At 43.1% G+C, this 20,663-nt stretch overlaps 1 protein-coding gene across 1 annotated transcript in view; it reads right to left on the bottom strand.

Annotated features, from left to right (window-relative positions):
- Cacna1e (calcium voltage-gated channel subunit alpha1 E) overlaps positions 1-20,663 on the bottom strand; it is a 472,757-nt gene that overhangs the window by 213,426 nt on the left and 238,668 nt on the right. Inside the window, 3 exon segments of the mRNA XM_036202180.1 lie at positions 8,805-8,986; positions 10,093-10,245; positions 11,089-11,192. Of these exon segments, the coding sequence (XP_036058073.1) occupies positions 8,805-8,986; positions 10,093-10,245; positions 11,089-11,192 (439 nt within the window).

The following is a 20,663-nucleotide window of genomic DNA, read 5'->3' as shown; positions in this document are numbered from 1 at the left end:
CATGTGTTTACTAGTTTTCCAGCCTGCTCTCCCATCCTTAAAGCCTCTTGTTCCCCCTCTCAGCGCCCATTTCTACCTTCTTAGCTTCTTCCCGTTACTCATACATACATATACATATATCAAAATCAGAAGCTAGGATCTACAAATGAGAGAGAACATACAGTATTTGTCCTTTTAAGTCTGAGTTATCTCACTTAGTATAACATTTCCAAGTTCTACCTGTTTTCCTATATGTTCCATGATTTTGTTTTTCTCCCCGGATGGATAAAAATCCCATTGTGTGTATGCACTGTATCTTCATTTTCCATTCATGGGTTGATGGACAAACCAGGCCGTTTCCATCTCCTTGCTTTTGTGAACAGAGTGGAAGTAAATGTGAATGTGCAAACATCTCTGTGAATCCTTTGGGCATATGTCTGGGAGTGGTCTATCTGGGTCATATGGTAGAGAACAGGTGGAGATAGAGTAGAGGGAGATAGATAGAGAAGAGGAGAGAAGAAGAAGGGGGGAGGGAGAAGGGAAGGATGGAGGGGAGGTATTAACCAAAGCTAAGTAAGTATGTGTGGAAATGCCATTTGTGTGCTAATTAAAAACCTAAAATTGGGGGCTGGAAAGATGGTTCTGTCTGTACTCTGCTTGCTGTGTAAGCATGAGAACTAGAGTTTAATACCCAGCACCCACATCAAAGCCAAGTGTGGCAGCGTCTATCTATAATGCCAACACTGGGGAGGCATAGACAGGAGGAACCCTGTCTTGCTGACCAGCCAGTCTAATGGTTGAGTTCCATAAAGAGTGAGAGAGCCTATCTCAAAATTAAGACAGAGAACAATTGAGGAAGACACCCCATGTCAACATCTAGACCCCACACACTATGTGCACATATACCACCTCTATGACCTCAAAAATAAATAAGTTAATAAATTAAAAAAATTCAGTTGAGGGGGGAATTAGATTCAGGTATATAATGCTAGTGAGGCAGGTAGCTGGAGCTTGCCTGAGGGCTTTGTCCCTAAATGTTCTGAAGAAAACCTTTGGAATTTAGCAGAAGCAGACCTGGGCTCACTGGAATTGAGTTACTGAGGTGCTTAGCTGTGGTTCTCAACCTTCCTAATGCTGCAACCCTTTAATACAGTTCCTCATGTTGTGGTGATCCCCAGCCATAAAATTATTTGCATTGCTACTTCATAACCATAATTTTGCTGCTGTTATGACTCATATTGTAACTATCTGTGTTTTCTGATGGTCTTAGGCACCCCTGTGAGAGGGTCAATCAATCCCAAAGGGATTGCAACCCACAGGTAGAGAACTTCTGGCTTAGATGATGTGCAGGGTGACTGCAATCATGGCCCCTCTGTACACAGGCAGCATACCATAAACGTGCATGTTCACCCTACTGAGGACGGGAAAGACACCCAGTTACAAATCAGAACTCTCAGTTTCAAAACCCACTTACTACTTCTTCTTTTTTTTTTTTTTTTTTTTAAGACTTAAAGGGCCATTTTCTCCCTACTCTCCATTGACGATTTCTCCTCTCCTTCTTTTCTTTTTACCTTGCCCAGATTCCACTGCCAAGCTCCAAGCACACTCCCAGCCCTCTCTCACTGAGTGAACTCGTGTGGCAAAATTACTTTGGAAAAAGCCAGATCTCTAGCTACCACCATCTGCAACTAAGTGACTATGGTCTTTATAGACAACACTCCATGCTGCTCACTAGTCTCCCATGAACTTCATCACCACTGATGCCAAGGGGGTCCTCAATACTGCAAGGAATTCAGGCCATTTCCCAACCCCATTTACTCGTCACTCTTTCAGAAAGCGAATTTACATCTTCTCCTCAAACCTCCAACATCTTCCTCCTCGTCCCCACAGCTGATGACCTCAGTTTCTACTTCACTGAGAAGGAAAGTAGAAGAAATTGGAAGAGAATTTGTAAAGTCTTCCAACCAATACTTCATCTGCCAGTGAACCAGCCCCCCTCCCTTAAGCTCTCCATACTCCCTCAACTGTTTCTGCCTTAAGATGCTTCATTTCCAACCCACATCTTATTTGATCCACTGGAAGCATTAAACTCAAATGAGCAAAGCATTTTTGAAAGAGGAAATAAGAATGTGAGTTAAAGAGAAACTGCAGATGTAACATATAAGTCTCTAAGAAATTATTCACAATGTAATGCAGGCCAGCATCTGTTTCACATGATGATGACGCAACAGGGGAATGAGTTTCAAAGAGCTGACTGTCCATCCTCTCCATCCTGCTCCTTGAAGCACCCTCTTCCATTGGCCTCACAACATCACACTTTCATCCTGCTCCTTCTTAGTCACTTTTTGGTTGTGATTCTATCTGCTCAACACCTTACCTTTGGAGCTCAGTGAAAGAATCTCCCCTGTTCTCTATACTCACTTCCTTTATGGTCTTATAACTTCAACTACTGTCCGTACGCTGAAAACCTCCCAAGGACATGTCCTGAAAAAGCTCCTTTGCTGAAACTATTTATTCAACTTCATAGTCTTCCCAGCACATCAAATAAGCATGGCAAGTTTAATGTGCCTAAACTCAATTCTTTATCTTTATTAAAACCACCATCTACCCCTGCTGGTAACTTCAGTCCTCTGCCTTCTCTCACTCTTACAACAAACCAATCAGAGAACACCATGGCAACCTTACCCACACACTCAGAACCATCCACCTTTCACCTCATACAATGTTGCCTCACGGATGGGAACCCCAACCCTGCTGCCTTGGATCATTTCACTGACCTCCAAGCTCATCTTCCTACTTACAGACTTGCTCCTTTAGTGTCTGTTCTAAGCAAAGAATCTGGATCTTTAGATTGTGACATAGGCCATTCCATTTCTGTCCTCCAATACCACTAACCACATTACTTTCCATCTCAAAGCTTTTAAAATGGTCACCAGATCCACATGATCTGGCTCCTGCTCTACTCTCCTCCTTCCCCTGGCATTACCTGCCACTCACTGTGCTGTTCTGAAAATGTAACTGGCACATACCCATCTCAGGGTCTTTGCAATACTGCCCCAGCTATGTGGGACATAGAAAAACCAAGAAAGAAAACCACTAACTCATTCCCAGCTTACCAGCTTCAAGTCTGGGGAGTGAAGATGGCTCTCAAAAGCACCCAGACTACAAGTTGCCTCTTTTTGCCAAAAAAGCCAGTAAAATCTTCAAAGACTTTTTTCCACCACAGTGGCTCAGAGCATCCCAGGTAGAGACAGGCAAATAACAAATCTGGAAAAACAGCACAGCTCCACATCCACATTTGTATCGACAGCAAATGAGGAAAGAGGTAAATGCAGCTACAGACATGCAAAACAAACAAACAGAAAACCTAGACACGGATAGCAGAGACTTGGATAACTGCAGATGAGGTCCAAGAACCTCGACAGTCAGAGTATTAGTCCTAAAGCAAGAAAACCACCAACAAAATCAGTAAACAACATAAAACAAGAATGACAAAGAGAAAGGGAGCTCAGGTCCAAATCAGGAGAAAGTTGATTCTCCTGGCCACATCTAGCCCCAGTGAAGAGGATTCAAAGTTAATACTCAAGCCAAAGGAACATTTGCTGAGTGAACTGAACTGATCGGAGAAAGAACATGCCGTTCTAGAAAAGGAACAGCTATCAAGTTTAGGATAAATAAAATCAATTAAATTAGTAGGTGCCAGGGAGTTTGTGAGTTGAGGAGACCTTTGGGAGCTATAGTCCAAACAGGTAGGAGCAGCCAGCAAAACTGAACTGTTTTGTATTCTTTTTACCACAGGGGGAAGAGAAGCCAAGAATACAGTTGGAATTTGACCAAGGAGAGTTGAAATTTTGGTAGAGACTAAACTAAGCCTGGGAAACTGTGTGTAGCCCTGGCAATGAGACCCTGAATTATCCCCTTAAAGTGTAGCATGATGAGAGAAGCCACACACACAAGAAGCTAAGAGTAGTCAAGACAGAGTGATAGAAGGTCATCAGAGTCTGTAGAGCAGAAAGGGACAAAAACCTTTTCATCTTTCCTACTTGGTTGTAATCAAAATTTGACACGGCCCAGAGTCATCTGAGATGGGAGTCTCAATTGCAGGATTGCCCAGATCAGGTTGGCCTGTAGGCATGTCTGTGGGAGATTGTCTTTATAATTAATTGTATAGGAGGGACCAATCCACATGGGACAGCACCATTCCCTTGGAAGTTGGTCCTGGGCCATATAAGGAAGCTAGTCAAGCAATGGTCTGTAAGCAAGCCAGAAAAAGCCTTCTACTTCAAGTTCCTGCTCGAGTTATTGCCCCAACCTCTCTCAATGATGGACTATGACCTGGAAGTATAAGCCAAATGAATCCTTACCCTAAATGACACCCTTTTGGTCATGATGTTTATCACCATAATAGAGAGGAAACTGGAACAACACTTCAGATTAAATGGTTGAGCTAAGTCCTCATGCTTGAGGACTTTTTTTTTGTAGTATATAACAATGGCTCTCTTACTAGCCTGGGTGTAACGAGGGCCAATTAGTCTTGCATACTTGTTACAAACATTGAAAATGAGGGACAGTGGTAGATATAGGCTCCCTTCTCTTAGTGCTCTGTCTGAGGAAACGTCAGTTAGGTGAGTTGAACTATCTCAGAATGAGAAAGCAGGAAGTTGTGATGACTATTCTTGGTTGTCAACTCGACTACTCATGGAATTAACTAAAACCAACCAGATGGATACACCTGTTTAGGGGTTTTTCTTAATTAAATTATTTGAAGCAGGAAGACCTACCTTTAATCCAGACTTTTTGATGTAGGAAGATTCACCTTTAACCTGAGCCATGCCTTCTGGTGGCAGTGTATATAAAGGACAAGGAAGAAGAAAGCTTTTGCTCTTCTGCTTGCCTTCACTCTTGCTAGCAAGTCCATTCCTTTACTGGTACTAAAGCCAACTTCTTTGGGATTCCAGAATATACAGAAGACCAGCTGAGACATCCAGCTTTGTGGACTGAACAACTACTAGATTCTTGGATTTTCCATTGGTAGACAGCCATTGTTGGACTAGCTGAACCACAGCCTATAAGCCATTCTAACAAAACCCCTTCATATATATTCATTCCATCAGTTCTGTTCCTCTAGAGAACCCTGACCAATATAGAAGGGAAATCAGAATCTTAATGTCGGCATTTTACTGGAGATAGTGGTTCCTGTATAAAATGTCAAGACATGCATACTTGTATTTATGACAGTAAGTTGATTCATTATTCATAGTTAATTCTATGGTGTATAAATTGCATGTGTGTGCATATCATTTTGTCATCACAAAGTCTCAGTTTAAATCACATGAAAAAAAAAATCTTGAGAGAGGTCAGGGATCAAAACATTCACAAATAAGCAAAACTTAGATGATCTACAAGTTTCCTCTCTGAAGCTATAAACTCATTAACAACTGCTAGAAAGAGGACACCATCCACTGTCTGCAAGTTGGTCAGAGAGTTTGAGGTATGTAGTTTCCATGAACTGTCACCCGTGCTGGGGTGGGGTTCTCAGTGGCATAGCTGCCTTGAGTGACGCATGCTCTTGTAAGTAACTCCTCACTCACACACCTGCAGGAAGAGACCCCAAAAACCTCACTGGTGTGCCAAGATTAAAAAAGCAATTCTCAAGTATGATTTTTTTCTGCTACTTCTAGGTGCTTGTCTCCATGGGGCCCTGACACTGGGGGGGGGGGGCTGTCAGGGAGAAAAAAACACTCAGAAATGACTGGCAGATGCATTTGTCTACACCATTTCAGCTGTTAGTTTATCTACTTGCCCCAACCCCCTTTTCTTTCAAAGACAAATAGTTAAATCTCAACAAATAGCAAGTCTGTATGATGTGATTTTACCGTAGTCAGTTCTGTTTCCAAAGAGTTGGTCCAAAGCATTGGTCTTATGAAGCCTGCCCCTATAGCAGGAGGCCCAAGTCAGCAAGTTGTGCCCATCTCCTCTACACAGCCCTGATCTGGTCTTGCTTCATACCTCGGATCCTTGCCCAAACGAGGTCAGTTTTGATGGGTCTTTCAGAGAATCCTGACTTTGTCTTTGTTCCGCTCACTGAAAATGAATGCCATTTTCATTTTACTTCTCCTGAATCAGGATGTAGCTATCCACCTCAGTATGACGATCACTTCTGCCTGTGATGCCTGGCTCCATGCCCTGCTCCTAGCTCCAGGGCTTGGGCAAGTGATGTTTTTCAGAGTACCCAGAGTTCTTTCTGCCTGTGGGTAGCCAAGATTATTTTGGAGGCACCAACTATTGTTCATCCGGTTCTGCTATGCCTGGACCCAACCATCAAGGCCAGCAGGTAACTTCAGTTCAATGACTAACAGGTTGGACTTCAGAGAGGGTGACAGTCTGTGGCCCTGGGAACTGCTGTGATGAAAGATTTCAGGGGATCTGCAATTGACCTCTTTTCCTCCCTACTTCTTTCATGGATCAAAATTGCAGAGGAGAGCCAAGATCACTGTTGTTCCGTGTAGCCTCTACTGCTACAACAGGCAGATAACTGGAGAGATGGGAACTTGAAGAGAGAATAATGAGAGCGGGGATCAATGCCGCTCCCCCCACACCAACTGCTATCTTTGTAGTGCTTTAGCACGGTGCTTGATACAGAATAGCTACTCTGTCAACACATGTAGAAATAAATAATGGATGAACAAATGAATCAATGCAAAAGTGATGAGTGGTTCCTCTGTCTCACTCCTGCGTGTGTCAGCACCACCTGATCCTTGGCCAGAGGAATGGCAGATCACACCTATATCCTCAAATGCAACACCTCTTCCTTTTGGGCTTTCCATGCATTTATCACATCACTTAGGTGACTCTACACATCTAATTGAAGTTCATCACTTTCAAAGCCCCACAAGTGACACCAGCCACTACAGGGCCAGTGCTCTAAATGGCTTGAGGTTCCTGGCTAATCTTAGTGGCATTGCCTCAAGACAACCTTCATATCTCTACTGAGAAGCGACTGGCCTCACCATGCTTGTCTCCTGCTCCCTGTTGCCTCCCACAGCTAATAAGAATCCCAGAGTATCATCTTGCTGAGCATCTCCTGGTACTGGAGACCTCTAGCCTACCCTCTGCAACTTCAGCACAACAGCCTACAACTCTTTCTTGCTAAATTTCTCAGTTGTATCTTGCTCATACTGCATGGGAATGGATTCAAATTAGTTCAGTCATTTCTTGGTATCTATAGAACATAGGTGTGTGGACCTCCCATGAATACCAAAATCTGAGGTTTCTCCAGTCCCATATATGGCACAGTATTTGCATATAACTGTATCCAACTTTCCATTGCTTTAAATAATTTGTCTGTTACTTAAAATGCCTAATATCAATGCAAATGCTATGTAAATAGTTGTACTGTAAAGTTCAGGAGATAATGACAAAGACAAATTTGTCTGTAGATGTTCAGTCTGGGCACTGCTATCCTAGGCCTAAATAACCTAACATGTTCTAGAAAAATTCTACACCCTTAGCTGGTAGCATAGCTAGATTGGAACCTAAGGATCAAGGGGGGATGACTTCACTGGTCCGTCAGCTCCTAAGTACCTGCATGTATAGGCCTCATACCATCTCTGTTCCTTTCCCTTATCCTGCCAATGGCTGCTTCCTATATAAGTCACACTGTGACCAACTAAGTTTTGTACATGTGGTATCAGATTAAAAAAATAATGAAGAGAAGAACAGAAGGGAACAGTGGGAACCTTGAGATAAAGGCAAGTGAAGGAAGTGCGCATGAGCTGGATCAACACTCCAAATGTACCTGCCTTGACCAACAATGGCTGAAGGAAAAGGCACAGAGGATACCATCCTTCATAAGCACCTTCCAAAGTTGCTCTGTTCACTCTGCCCACTTATATCTCATAAACATAAGAATATATATACCTTTTCCCAATGTTCATTATTGAACTTGTACTCTGTACCATACCTTGGGTAACTTATTAAAATCAGACTCTGAAAGGCAGAAGAGACACCATGGTCACTTTGTCTAACCTCTGTCTCCTAGCTGGATTTCCCGGCATCCCTCCCAGGCAGCTGGACAGCTGTGTCTCATAGACCAGCTCAGAGCTTCCCAATGCGTCTGACCATGTGAATAACCAAGAGGTCCATCAAAAGCACAGTGAACCAATTATACAGAGCTTCCCAAAGTCAGAATCTCCAGGGCAGGAGCCTAGTAATGTGAATTTTCAGAGAGCATTCTAATGAGTCTTACAATTAACCATGCTTTCTCTGGACATGAAATGCAGTAGTTCTTGACAGTGGCTGCATATTAAAATCAGCTAGGAAAGCTTTAAAAATGTCAATGACAGCCCTTTACCCCTAGACATTCCTATTTAATTGGCCTGGAGTGAAGCCCAGACAGTATAATATTTAAAGCTCCCAGCTGACTCTAATGGGCCACTGGGATTGAAAACCACTATAACATCTTTCCAAACTGATGGTGAGCCCTTTGGGGACAATAACTGAGAACCTTACACCTATTAGAACACCTCACTATGCCCCACCATACCATGAGATTCCGAAAGTTTTCACAACAAGGTAATCTGACTTAACTTGTTCATTCACCCATTGGCAGAATGACAGAAAGCAATCTTCTAGTTGCAAAAAGACGCATACTTCCACTCAGCTAAAAGCCAAACCAAAGGGAGACAGGACCCCCACTAGCCCTTGCTAAGTTCTAAAGTTGACTATAGACAACTCCAAATTTCCCCCATTTTTTTCTGTTCCAGAGGAACCAAATAGCACCAGGATTCCACCCTATCCCCACCCCCATCCACCAGCTCACTCACATTGTACAGCACAGTGGTCCATCCTTCCATTGTGATGCATTGGAAGACAGTCAGCACAGCAAAAAGGATGTTGTCAAACTGGGTGATCCCATCATTGGGGCCGATCCAGTCCTTACATTCGTAACCAGCTGGGCAGCCCTGCACACCACATGGGTGGGGAGGATCAAATCCCTCTAGAATACCTGCACATATATTTGGAGAGTGGGAGACAAATCATATGGTGCTTAGCATGAACTGGAAATGATCTTAGGAAGCCACAAGCAAGCAATTCTCCAGCCATAGACAGAAGCTTGCCCATCATGCCTCAGGCCCAATCCCACCTTGACCTCTCTAGACCTCTCAGTTCACACTCTTGTGCAACTCAAAATGCTTCTGGGAAAAAACCCAGAGTTTCTTCAGATCCCAACCAGGTTCTACTTTGGTCTGCACTACCACAGAAATTCACAGGGCTGGGTCACACAGAAGACCCTGAGGAAATGGCACAATTTTAATGTTTTCCAGCCCCAGGAATCAGGATGGACCTTGGTTCTCCCTGGGTTTCTTGGGGACTGCTATAAACCCATGGCTGCTGTAGTCTATTTACCTTTGCTTTTCAGGAAAATAGTTTTGGTTTTAAACTCAAAGTAAAAAATCAAAATCATTTGGAGATTATTTTCATTAAAAACACAGTACTTATTTAGGATTTTTTAATTTGACCTTTATTCCCCCCAACTCCCTCCCTGACTTTCTTTCTATAGTACACTGTTTAGCTTGTGAAGAACCAACAAAACACAAACATATGAGAAGTGGGGTTCTGTGGATCCCCCATTTCCAAGGCACAGTTGACAAGCCAACCCTAGGGCTCCCTCGGTTCTTTCACAGAGAGGCAGGACATGTGTGAGATGGAGCACAGAAGAAAGCTTTCTTTACAGATCTACTGGGACCCCATCTGATTCTGGTCTTTAGGGTCCCACCGGACTGTGGATCAAAGATTCTGTTCTCCAGAGCATTTTCAGACTGATGGCTTGGGTATGTATCCTAAAATCCCTCTACCATGGATAGAAAAGCCGAGACCACCTATTTGAACCCATTCAAACTACAAACGAGGCTACGTGTTTTGTAAGGTAACTGTCAAGCGGACCTTTAAGCTGGTTGTACATCAAAAGGCCATAGACCAGGAAGTTTCTGATTGTAATTCTAGAGTTGGAATAGAGTGTACTTTTTCAGCAAGGCTCCAAATGCCCTGAATTTATTCTCATGACCAAAGAGGAGAAGAAGTAGGGAAACAGACAGAAAATAATGACCTTACCTGAATTGTTCATGAAGCATGCTCTATGTAACTTGCCACTGTAGAACTCCAAGCCAATGATGGCGAACATGAGGATGGCAAAGAAGAGCAGAAGGCCAATCTGCAGCAGAGGCACCATGGCCTTCATGATGGACTTCAATACAATCTGTAGGCCTAGGGAGAAGAAAGGGAATGAAGCAGAGTCCAACTTCATGGCCTCCTGACAAGGTGGTTCATCTATGCTCTCCTGGGAGGTCAAGCCTTCTATGGAAGAAGAACCCTGAATCCTGAGATGACAGGTGCCATTCATAAAGAGCATGACCAAGACAAGTCAAACTGAAGCCTGTCTTCACCTATACCCCTTCTCCTCCATTCCTCTCTCCTCTCTACTTCCTGATCAGTTGTCTCCATATTACCCTGCTTCTGTTCCCTCCATGCTAACTTACAGATCCCTTTCACAGATTAAATTCATTAGACTGTGTTTCAAGCTCAAAGAAAATTAGGGCAACCCCCGCCAGGGTACAAATCCTACAGAGGAGGGGCAAAATTGAACCTTTCTCTTATCCTTTCTCAGACCCAGCTCTCTGCCCACTGGAGGAGGAGCACAACACTGATCAGCAAATAAATAGCCATTGACAACACATATAAGAATTTTTAACCTTAAGAAACTAATGCACTTATTTCAGCAGATAAAACTACACACATATAATAATTACAATTATATTAAAATGCATAGGGAAAATTAATGAAAAATACATCAAATTAACATTTATTTCAGAGTGCTACAATAAGAAATGATCTTCATTTACTATTCTGTTGTTTTCCTGACTTTTCTTTTTAAAAAAATCTTCCATTATTGTTTAAATATGAGGAAATGTTAAATTTATAAGTACAATGCTATGCCCAATTACTGCATGTCAGGGCTTCCTTCCAGGAAGATGCTTGTCTTACATTGACTTACACCCTGGATCCAACTGAGGATACTAGCCAATCAGAAAGAAGAAAGTAGGTGCTCACTAGGTATTCCTGACACAAGCTTTAAAGGCCTCAGGACACGCACAGCCCGGAGTGTCCGCAGGTCCACATGGGTGTTGAAGTGGGTTCCCGCAGTGGCCAGGATGCTGTGGCGGAGACACAAAAGAGTCAAGGTTACCACAGACTGTCTGTCCCCTCCTGTTTCATAGGGAGGCTGGGCTGTAGCAGGCTTTGCCTGGAAAGAACACAAAGCTAGTGCCAGCTGTATGTGGGTGCACCTGAGCCTGGGTGAATCACCAGTGGTGTCGAGTGGAATTAAATATAGCCATCTGGGTTTCACTTTGCAAAGGAGAAGTTACCAGTTACTGGAGTCCTAGTCCCAAATCATGAGCAGAACACATGGTCTCCAACATAAAACCCACACCTGAACCAAACCTGGTCTCTCCCATTCCTCTGTCCCTTGTAAAATTCCCCCCCTTCCTTTCATGCTCCCAGGCCCTTACATCTTTCATTTCAAAGTTCCATAGTCACATCTCCTGTTCTCTTTAAAGAATTTGTCGGGATTAACTTCAGTGAAGAAGTAACTTATTCTTCTCCTGGACACTCAGAATTGTTAACAAATAAATAAATTACACCGATGTTTATGACTGGGAGCTATGCCTGTGGTCTTTATACATTACTGATATGTTTTTTAATTGCCCCAAAAACCGTTCTTCGACCTGGACTGGGTTTCACTGTTTTCATTTTCCCACCGTCTACAGTCAGACCCAGAAACACACATACGCAAGTCCACAAGAATACTCTTAGATTGCGTAGAGCAAGTATTAATGAGACAACACACTGCTTATAATCCAAGGACAATGCTGGTACTTGGTGGGGACAAGGGCACACATATATTTGTGAGTGGAACAGTAGAGGACTAAGCATTAGAAGAATTAGGTTTAAATCTTGGCCCAGAGAACTATCCACTTGATACAAGTCACTCAAACTCTAGGTCCTTTATTATTTTTTTCTTCTATTAAATAAATAGAGGAATACAATGACCTAGTTTTAGATACAAAATTACACTGTGTTGAAGATGAAAAGTGTTCTGGGCCAAGCACGGAGAGGCATGCTTGTAATGACTGCACTTATAAAACCAGCTGGATCAAGAGCAGAAAGGGAGAATGAGGAATAACAGACCATGATAAATGAAGACCACATGAAACCAGGAATAGGCAGAGTGCTCAAGAGGTCCCCAGAAATCCACAATGATATATCCTCTGTAGTCTGCTGGCAATGGTTGAGAGAAAGCCTGACCTGACCTAGTCTGGTGATCAGATGGCCAAACACCCTAACAGTCAAGCTGGAACTCTCATCCAATAACTGATGGAAATGGATGCAGAGATCTTCAGCAAGGCCCCAGGTGGAGCTCCAAGTGTCCAACTGTCGAGAAAGAGGAGGATCTGCAAGAGTGTGAATTGTTGAATTCAAGATTGCAAAAAGCACAGGGACAAATAGCCAAATGAATGGAAGCACATGAATTATGAACCAAAGGCTGTGGAGCCCCCAGCTGGATCAGTCCCTCTGGATGAGTGAGACCATTGACTAGCTTGATCTGTTTGGGAGGCATCCAGGCTGTGGGACCAGGACCTGACCTTAGTGCATGAGCTGGCTGTTTGAAACCTTGGGCTTAGACAGGGACACTTTGCTCAGTCTGGAAGGAGGTGACAGGACCTGCCTGTACTGAAATCTACCAGGTTTAAATGAATCCCCAGGGGTGCCTTGATCCTGGAGGACATGGGAATGGAGGGGAAAGGCTGGGTGGAAGGTGGGGATGGGGGCGGGAGGGGGGAGGGCAGGGGAACCCATGGCTGATGTATAAAATTTAAAACACATAATAATAAAGAAAAAGATATTTATTAAAAATAAAACCAAGCCAAGAGAACTCCAAGTTCAAGGCCAGACTAGGTTACACAGTGAGATACTATCTCAAAAAAAAAAATATGTGTACTGAAAACTATAAAGTACAAAATTGACATTGCTTCTGACATAAGATCAATAATATTGACTTAAACTTGCTACCTTATTCTTTGTTTTGTGGGATAATAACTTTTATCCCTCATAACTTCTCCAAGATTAGCCCCTCTATTCGGAAGCATTGGGGAATGACTCATGTGGAAAACTGCATAGTAGCAAGAATGGTTGATTTAACTATTCTTTGTGAAGCCTCTCTGAAAGATTTCAAATGCAGGCAAAAAGAACCATATGAAAGGCCTTATGGCTCTAGGAAGCAGGTTCAAGACCAACAGGTCCTGAGGATGCTGATCGAGGACAATAGACGCACAGAGATGACTGTGAATACAGCATTAGCTACCAACCCCACAAGGTTCCCCAGTGTGGTAGAACATTCCAGTAGCAGTATTCAAGCACTTGATGTTGCACAGCTCACGTGAGGACATACAGAGAAAGCCCGCGCTGGATTTAGGTTATTGGAGTGAGTGATGGAGATTTCTTTTAGCTTTCAGATTTCATGCTTTAGACTGGGGTGGGGGAGTTGACTCAGCCTGTAAAGTACCTGCATTGCAAGTACAAGAACCTGACTTCCAATCCCCAGGACTCACATCAAAAAGCCAGGCATGGTAAGGCACACCTGTAAGGCCCGTGATTGTGAGATGGGAGGCAGAAAATCGGTGGGTTCCTGAAAGTCCAGGGTCACCAGCCTGTCTCAGACAAAGAGTAGACTATGCCTTAGGACCAATATATGAGAGCTGTCCTCTGACTTCCACACACAAGCACCACGAAAGCTTGTGCTTGCACCCACCCACACACATGAACACACATACACACAAAGCCCATACGTAGATGAAAATATTATGTAATTTGTGCTTGTATAATCTCAAAATAAAAAAATGAAATACTCCTACTCTCATAAAGAACTTGTCATAGGCAAGCCTTCTAAGTGTTCTCCATCTTTCTTGACCCCCAACTCCCACAATGTCCTCTGAAAAGAAAAGCCAGGGAGGAACAGACTCTCTGACACTACTCCTGATTCTAGTTTACAAAGTCAAAGAAGGATATGGAGAAAAGGATGGTGTACCTTTAAAGAGGAAAAAAGAACAAAGAAATGTAGGAAATGGCACTGAAAAACATGATAGAAGGAGACAGAAGGGAAAAGAAAGATGAGAAAACAGGAACTTCAAGGACAGAAAAAAGTGGCCATTGTTCTGCCTTCCCCTTGCACAAAGGCCAGCCCCAGCACTGAGCCTCCTGGGCTGCCCAGGTGCGAGACTCTCCCTTTCACGGCTTCTCACAAAGACACTGAGAGGAATCTGCACTGCTCAGAAACTAGAGTTCTGTTTCCTAGGATACCCAGACACTCAGATGTGCTTTCCCATCACACAAAGCACAGCTGGAAGTGAAAATTTCCTCCCCAGGCCTGGGCATGACAGGTATGCTTTAGAACATGGAGGTAGAGGCAGAAGGCCATGTTAAAAGAGGGCACAAATATACAAAGGAAAAAATGTGCTAGGAAGACAGGAGAATGAGACTCCAAGAGAAGCGGTAAAATGTGGAGCTTCAGACCAAGAGAAAAATAAGAAACAGAAGCTAATGGAGAAGCAAGTGTCCGAAGCATGCGGGCAAGTTCACATGGGAAAGGCGTGTAAGTAAAGCTAATGTGAAAGACAGAGGGAAGAATGTGTTATTTCTTACAGGGGCTCACATAGCCAGCCATAAGACACGTTCCTGCTCCCACCATCAAGGGTGCTCTTGACTGAATCCATCTCACACTCCAAACAACCAGGACCTCACATGTCCTCAAGCTTTTTTATTCCTTAGAAGTTTTTTTTTTTTCTTCCAGTGCAGGAAGACTAGCAACAGAGCTTTCAAAATAAACATAGCCACTGGCTGCTTCTTAATTTCTATTGTTGACAGAGTCCTTGAGGTCAGGGGCTATAACTTAGTTCCCCCAGCCACCTGTTAAAATTAGAAGCAATGGGATTCACAAGGTGCCAAGTTCATTGAGAAAAAAAGAGCCCTACTCTGTGTTCCTGTTAAACCCTGTGCCCGTCTCTATCAATGCATCACCACATCTTAGAGGAATTTGACATCCTCATCCACCCCTCTCCAGGCCTGAGACACCTCATAGTCATCTGCACCTCCAGCAGAGTCAACTTCAGAGTCACCTACATCCTCAAACCTATCCTCATATCTTACAACAGAAAGTTACTTAATAGCAGCTTGGTGGCTTGAACCTAATCTTCACTGATAAAAATTAACAAATTTGCAGAAATCAATAACTGATAGGGGTCACATGTATCCTAGAACTTCTGCTGAGAAGATTATAATAGCAAAACTGGGAGGTTACTCAGACATAGGTATGTTTGCGTTATCTAGGAGTGCACTGGGAATACAGCATCCAACATCGAGAGTAAGATGAGGCTCTTGTAACATACTCCTAGGACTTTGTACCTGAAAGGGGCTCCATATGACAGGATATTCTCACTAGGAATGATAGAGAGAGGGAGGGGAGAGGAGATGAAGACGCAAAGGCTAGAATCTACCCCCACCCCAGAAAAAACTAAGTGTTGATATATATACAGCTCAGTAAACGTCTATTGAGTCTAATGCAGGAAGACAGGCAGAAAGAGAGGTAGGAAGCAGCCCTTCACACACAGTCCTGTGGAAGAAGTCAAAGAAGAAATAATTACAACATGAGGGCTCCTAGCAGAGATGTTTAGGAGACACTAGGGTGGCAAGTACAGAATGTTTACTATCTGTTAGCATTTTCAAATGTTATATCATTAAGTCATTAAAAAATCACCTAACAAGACTGTAGTCTACATTTCATTTCTGTGAGGAAACGCAGCTCAGAAAAAGTTAAAGGGTTAAAAGAAAGTCATCTATGACATTTAAGCCAGTCCTCTGTCTCATTGTGCCATGAGCTGTATGACATGCACCCAGAAGTGCTCAACAACACCATTCCATTGTGTTGCCCCAAATACCAGTGTCATGGTGTTCTGTCTCTGAACACACAAATGGATTTGATTCTTTTCATCCTGAGACCACAAACCACCAAGTGAGTCACCACTGGTCCCTTTCAGGACCATCAGAGTCCTGTAGGTACCCTTCTCCATGACTGTAAGATTGCTTTAATGGTAGCTAGTGTCTGCTGCAATATCCATACACATAAACTTGAAGACACACACATATCATAAAATTGGAGGAAGGCCACCAAGGATAAGTTCAATTCCGAGTTAATAAGAGCCTAAGCTCTCTGCTGTCCCAAGAGCTCTCTGTATGTATGCTTCAAAGAGAAGTAGCTCTGTTTTCCATCTCTTTTTTCCCTCATAGACACAGAGCTGATGGAAAGTTGTATATAGAGGTGTACTTATTCCTACTATTCCCCCATAGCAGAGGGCAGATGAGCAGGAATGTACACAGCAGGTAGCATACATAGTCTAGTCTAGTCATTGCTTCGGGCTGTCTGTCACAGCTCAGCATCTCCTCTAATACTTTTGTCTTCAGTTGTCAGCAGCTAAGAAGGTGGTGAGGGGTCTGATCCTGATGCTATCTATGACAGAAATCTTCCTAGTCATGGCCACTGTAGAGGCACAGAGGACGAGAGGAAGTGATGCCCTTGGCAATCAGAACTTAACCATCTCTCCCAAATCAGTAACCCATAGATCATCAGTGTTTGATTTCTTTTGACTTCAGGGTATTTTCTTAGCCTCCATGTCAATCCAGGTCAATAGTCTCTTTTTACAGACATCTACTGTTCACTTCCATGTCTGAAAATACCCCGCAGCAGTGGGCTTCTGTTTAGAGTTGTCAGATAAAATGTAGGTTGCTCAGTGGAATTTGAGTTTCACATAAAGAACAGAAATAGTTTCTAGTACAAGGAAATAAGTTTAGTGCAGTTTAATAATGTGTGGGATATTCTTTTTTTTTTTTTTTAATCTAAAATCTGACTTTCAAATTAAACAGCGCTGTGTGTGAGTGTGAAATGTCCCCTACAGACTCGGGTGTTTGAACACCTGGTCCCCAGGTGGTGGCACTGTTTGGGGAAAGTGTAGAAACTTTAGGAGGTGGAGTATCATCAGAGGAAGGGTTATTGGAGGCAGAGCTCGAGGTTTTATAGTTTGACTCTGCTTACTCTCCACTGCCTGTTTCCTGATAACAGATGCAATGAGATCATCTGTTTTCCATTTCAACCCCTATGTCCTCCCCATCATGATGGCCTGTATTCCTCTGGAACTATAAGGCAAAATCAACCTTCTCCTAAGTTATTTCTTGTTAAGTATTGGGTCACGGTAATGAGAACAGTAACAGATACAACTGAGTAGCCTGCATTTCTGTTTACTACATCTAGATGGTACACCTAGGTGGTGCTGTATGTAGCTTGAACTGGAATTCATTCAAGGCCTGTGTGTTAAAAGGCTTGGCCCCTATCTTATAGAAATGTGGAAGACAGAGCCACTGGGAAATCCCAAGCCACTGATGGTGCACCTTCAAAACAAACTGTAGAACATGGGTCTCTTTACTTTTTCACTTACTGTTCACCATGAAATGAGCATCTTGTTCATCTTGTTCCACCATGTATATATGTAGGTGTACATGCATACACACACACACACACACACACACACACACACACACACACACACACACTACAATCTCACTTAATGCCCCAAAGTAATGAGTCCAGCTGATCACTGCAAGAGTTCTACTGTTAATTATTACCCAACCCTCAGCAAATCTGCAAGTTCTCTTTGGAGAACAGACAGAAGCCAGGGGTCTTTAACATTAGGCCTAGTCTCATCACCAAACTCAAGAAATCACCTGTTTGCTTCTGCCCATCTAAACAAAGAGTTGTCTTTGCTTTTGAAAAGCATGCTGTTTATGAGAGGCTGACTGGTATTGGAAAAAGGTTTCAAGTGTTTAACCAGCCCACATTCTGAGGAGATTAGAAGTCACAAAGGGATCTGATTCAAGTAGGGTGCCCAGGTGAGTTGAGTCAGGAGTTTACTGTGGACAGCCCACAGAGCCCATGGTTTGGGTCCATTTAGAAGTATTCTATGCCCCAAGAAGGAATCATTGGTTCCTTCATTTCTCATGGCATTGTACCTCCAAGACCTGGGCACCAACTTCTACCATCCTTTCTCTTGAGGCTCATGTCTTGCATTCACCTCTTGCTCTCCAGCCTCCCTCATGACCACCTCTTCCTTGCTTTGTCTTCCCTATCAAAACAAGCTGCTTCAGACCTCATATCCTAGTGAACATTCCACTTGCACCTTGGGAAAGGAATGAAGTGCATACTCTCCAATCAAACTAGCTACCTTTCAGTTCTAAATCCACCAGGAGCCTTCAAACTTATGTCACTGCCACTCTGAGATACAATGTTCTTACCTGTAAAATGGGGGCAGAGCCTTGTTAGGAAGGTTAAGGATTTTAAAAGCTAATGCCTGTAAATTTCTTACATAGTACACATTTACCACATTGATTCTTGGTCATAAGCAACAGAAATGAAATTTAGCTATTTTAAAGGCAAAACACTTTATATTATCCTATCCCCACCAAACAGATACAACATATTGTGAAAACATACCAGGTGGTCACAGAATTGAAGATATATCAGAAGGCTAGTCTGAGACATTCAGAGAGCAGGCATCTTGGTGTACTAGGGATGGCCGGGTCCTAATCCAAGGAAACTATAAATGTCATCTGCCGTGACAAAAAGAGCTTTACTCAGGGTTAAAGGTCTTGAGATGGAGAGACTGGTCTGGACTATACAATAGTCTGTAAATGCAAAGGTACTTCTAGGAAGATGGCAAAGGAAGACTTGTCTAGGGACAAGGCAACAATAGAAGGACAGAAGCAAGGTGCTGCCCATGTTGCTAGTTTTGAAGATGGAGGAAGGTCACAAAGAACAGGAGGATAGCTCCAGAAACTGGAGAAGATGAAGAAACAGGTTCTTTCCTTAAGCAGCATGTTGCAGTGACCTCAACTGAGCTACAGTAGGACAACTTTTTACCATTTTCAAGGTGAACAAGACTCCTGCAAGAATGTACCCAAAGTAGACTCCCCACGGGGAGATAAGAGCCATATAAGTAAGGAAATAAATAATAATTTTAAAAGCCAATGTCTGTCTACCTCAACCTGACTTGTGCAAAGCATCTGATAAAATGGTATTGTAGATAAGGAAAAGACCGTTATCAGTTTCCTTGTCTATAAAATGAGGTGACCACAAAGACCACAGGCCTCTCAGGCCCCTCCTGGCTCTGAGACTTGAGTCACAGCCTGTCCAAGTGGCACTACCCTCTGCAGCTCATATATGTTCAGTATCCAGACAGCTGTGCAACACTGAACACTCAGCCTCTTAGTTCCCAAATCGTAAACACAAGTCTGATTGTTATGTTGAACATCCAGGCATGCATAGTTCTCATGTCTTAGAAAAAAAGTCCAATGAATGATAAGTACTTGGGTCCTTGTAACTCAATTCAGAGCCAGCTCCTTGGTAGCAGGAGCTGCATTTCTGCTTTCATCCACTCTAGGCCCTTTCTCTAGCAATAGGAACAGTGGGGCCCAAGAAAAGCCTGACTTAAGGGCCACAGACATTCATACAGTCTCTCTTGGACAGAATGTCTAGACTTTGTGTATGGGAAATGTGTGTCTATGTGCCTGTGGCAATAATCAAAGATCCAAACCAAGGGCACTTTAACCACATATGTATATCATTATGATCCATCAAAAATCCATTGAATTACATGTAATGTTATGCTCTCCATTTCCTTTAAATGCATTATGGGAAGAGTGATTTGATTTGGGAATCAATTTCTGGAGAATTTATTTAATTTTATTGCTTTAAATAAAGAATAAAGAAAGAAGGTTTCATTCATTAAATTGTTCACATAGAGACTATTCAAAAGAAAAAATATCAAGTTGGCCAAAATATATTAGAGGGAAGACAAAGAAGTTGAGAATGAGAAAGCCATCTGACTGTGTAAGTCCCAGACCCTGTAAGCAGCCTCCTCTTCCTCCTCACTGGTTGTGATTCAGTCCCATAATGCCATTGGAATTAGCTCCACCCCAAAGCCCAAGACCCATGCTATAGTCACCTGAGGCCTACTGAGCACATACACTGCATTCCCATGGGGGCCAAAATGGAGGCGGTAGCTGTCCTCATGACCCTTAATGCAAGAGACAGTTATAGTGAGTAGGAAGGTCCAAGTTAAGCCATGAGTAAGAGGAAGGAAAAGGTCCATTGATGTAGGAAGAGGCATGTACAGAAGTAGCAAGGAAGACAGGAGATGGGCATGTTTATGACACTGAAACCAGAGTGGTATGGCTAAGACCTGGTGAGGCAGGGAGAGTGGAGAATGATGGACAATTCTGCAGAACTGGAAAAATGTCACCCATAAGGAAGACCTCATGGGATGTGTTGGTTTGGATGGAGCCTGGCAGTGTTCCAAGAGCTTTGGCTGATAGTCTTAAATGTGGCATGGGTCCATCAGCTAGTCACAAGGCCACTGTGTGCTCAAAAGAGTCTTCCTACTTGAAGGTATCTCACTTTCCCTTCAACCCCAGACTCAGTTGCTACAACCAGATGTTAGCTCTGGATTTGGTCCTCAATAAAT

The sequence above is a fragment of the Onychomys torridus genome, chromosome 11, assembly GCF_903995425.1.
Source record: "Onychomys torridus chromosome 11, mOncTor1.1, whole genome shotgun sequence".
NCBI classification, from domain to species: domain Eukaryota; kingdom Metazoa; phylum Chordata; class Mammalia; order Rodentia; family Cricetidae; genus Onychomys; species Onychomys torridus.
Note: the sequence above shows the minus strand (reverse complement) of the source record. Positions and strands in the feature narration are given on the sequence as shown.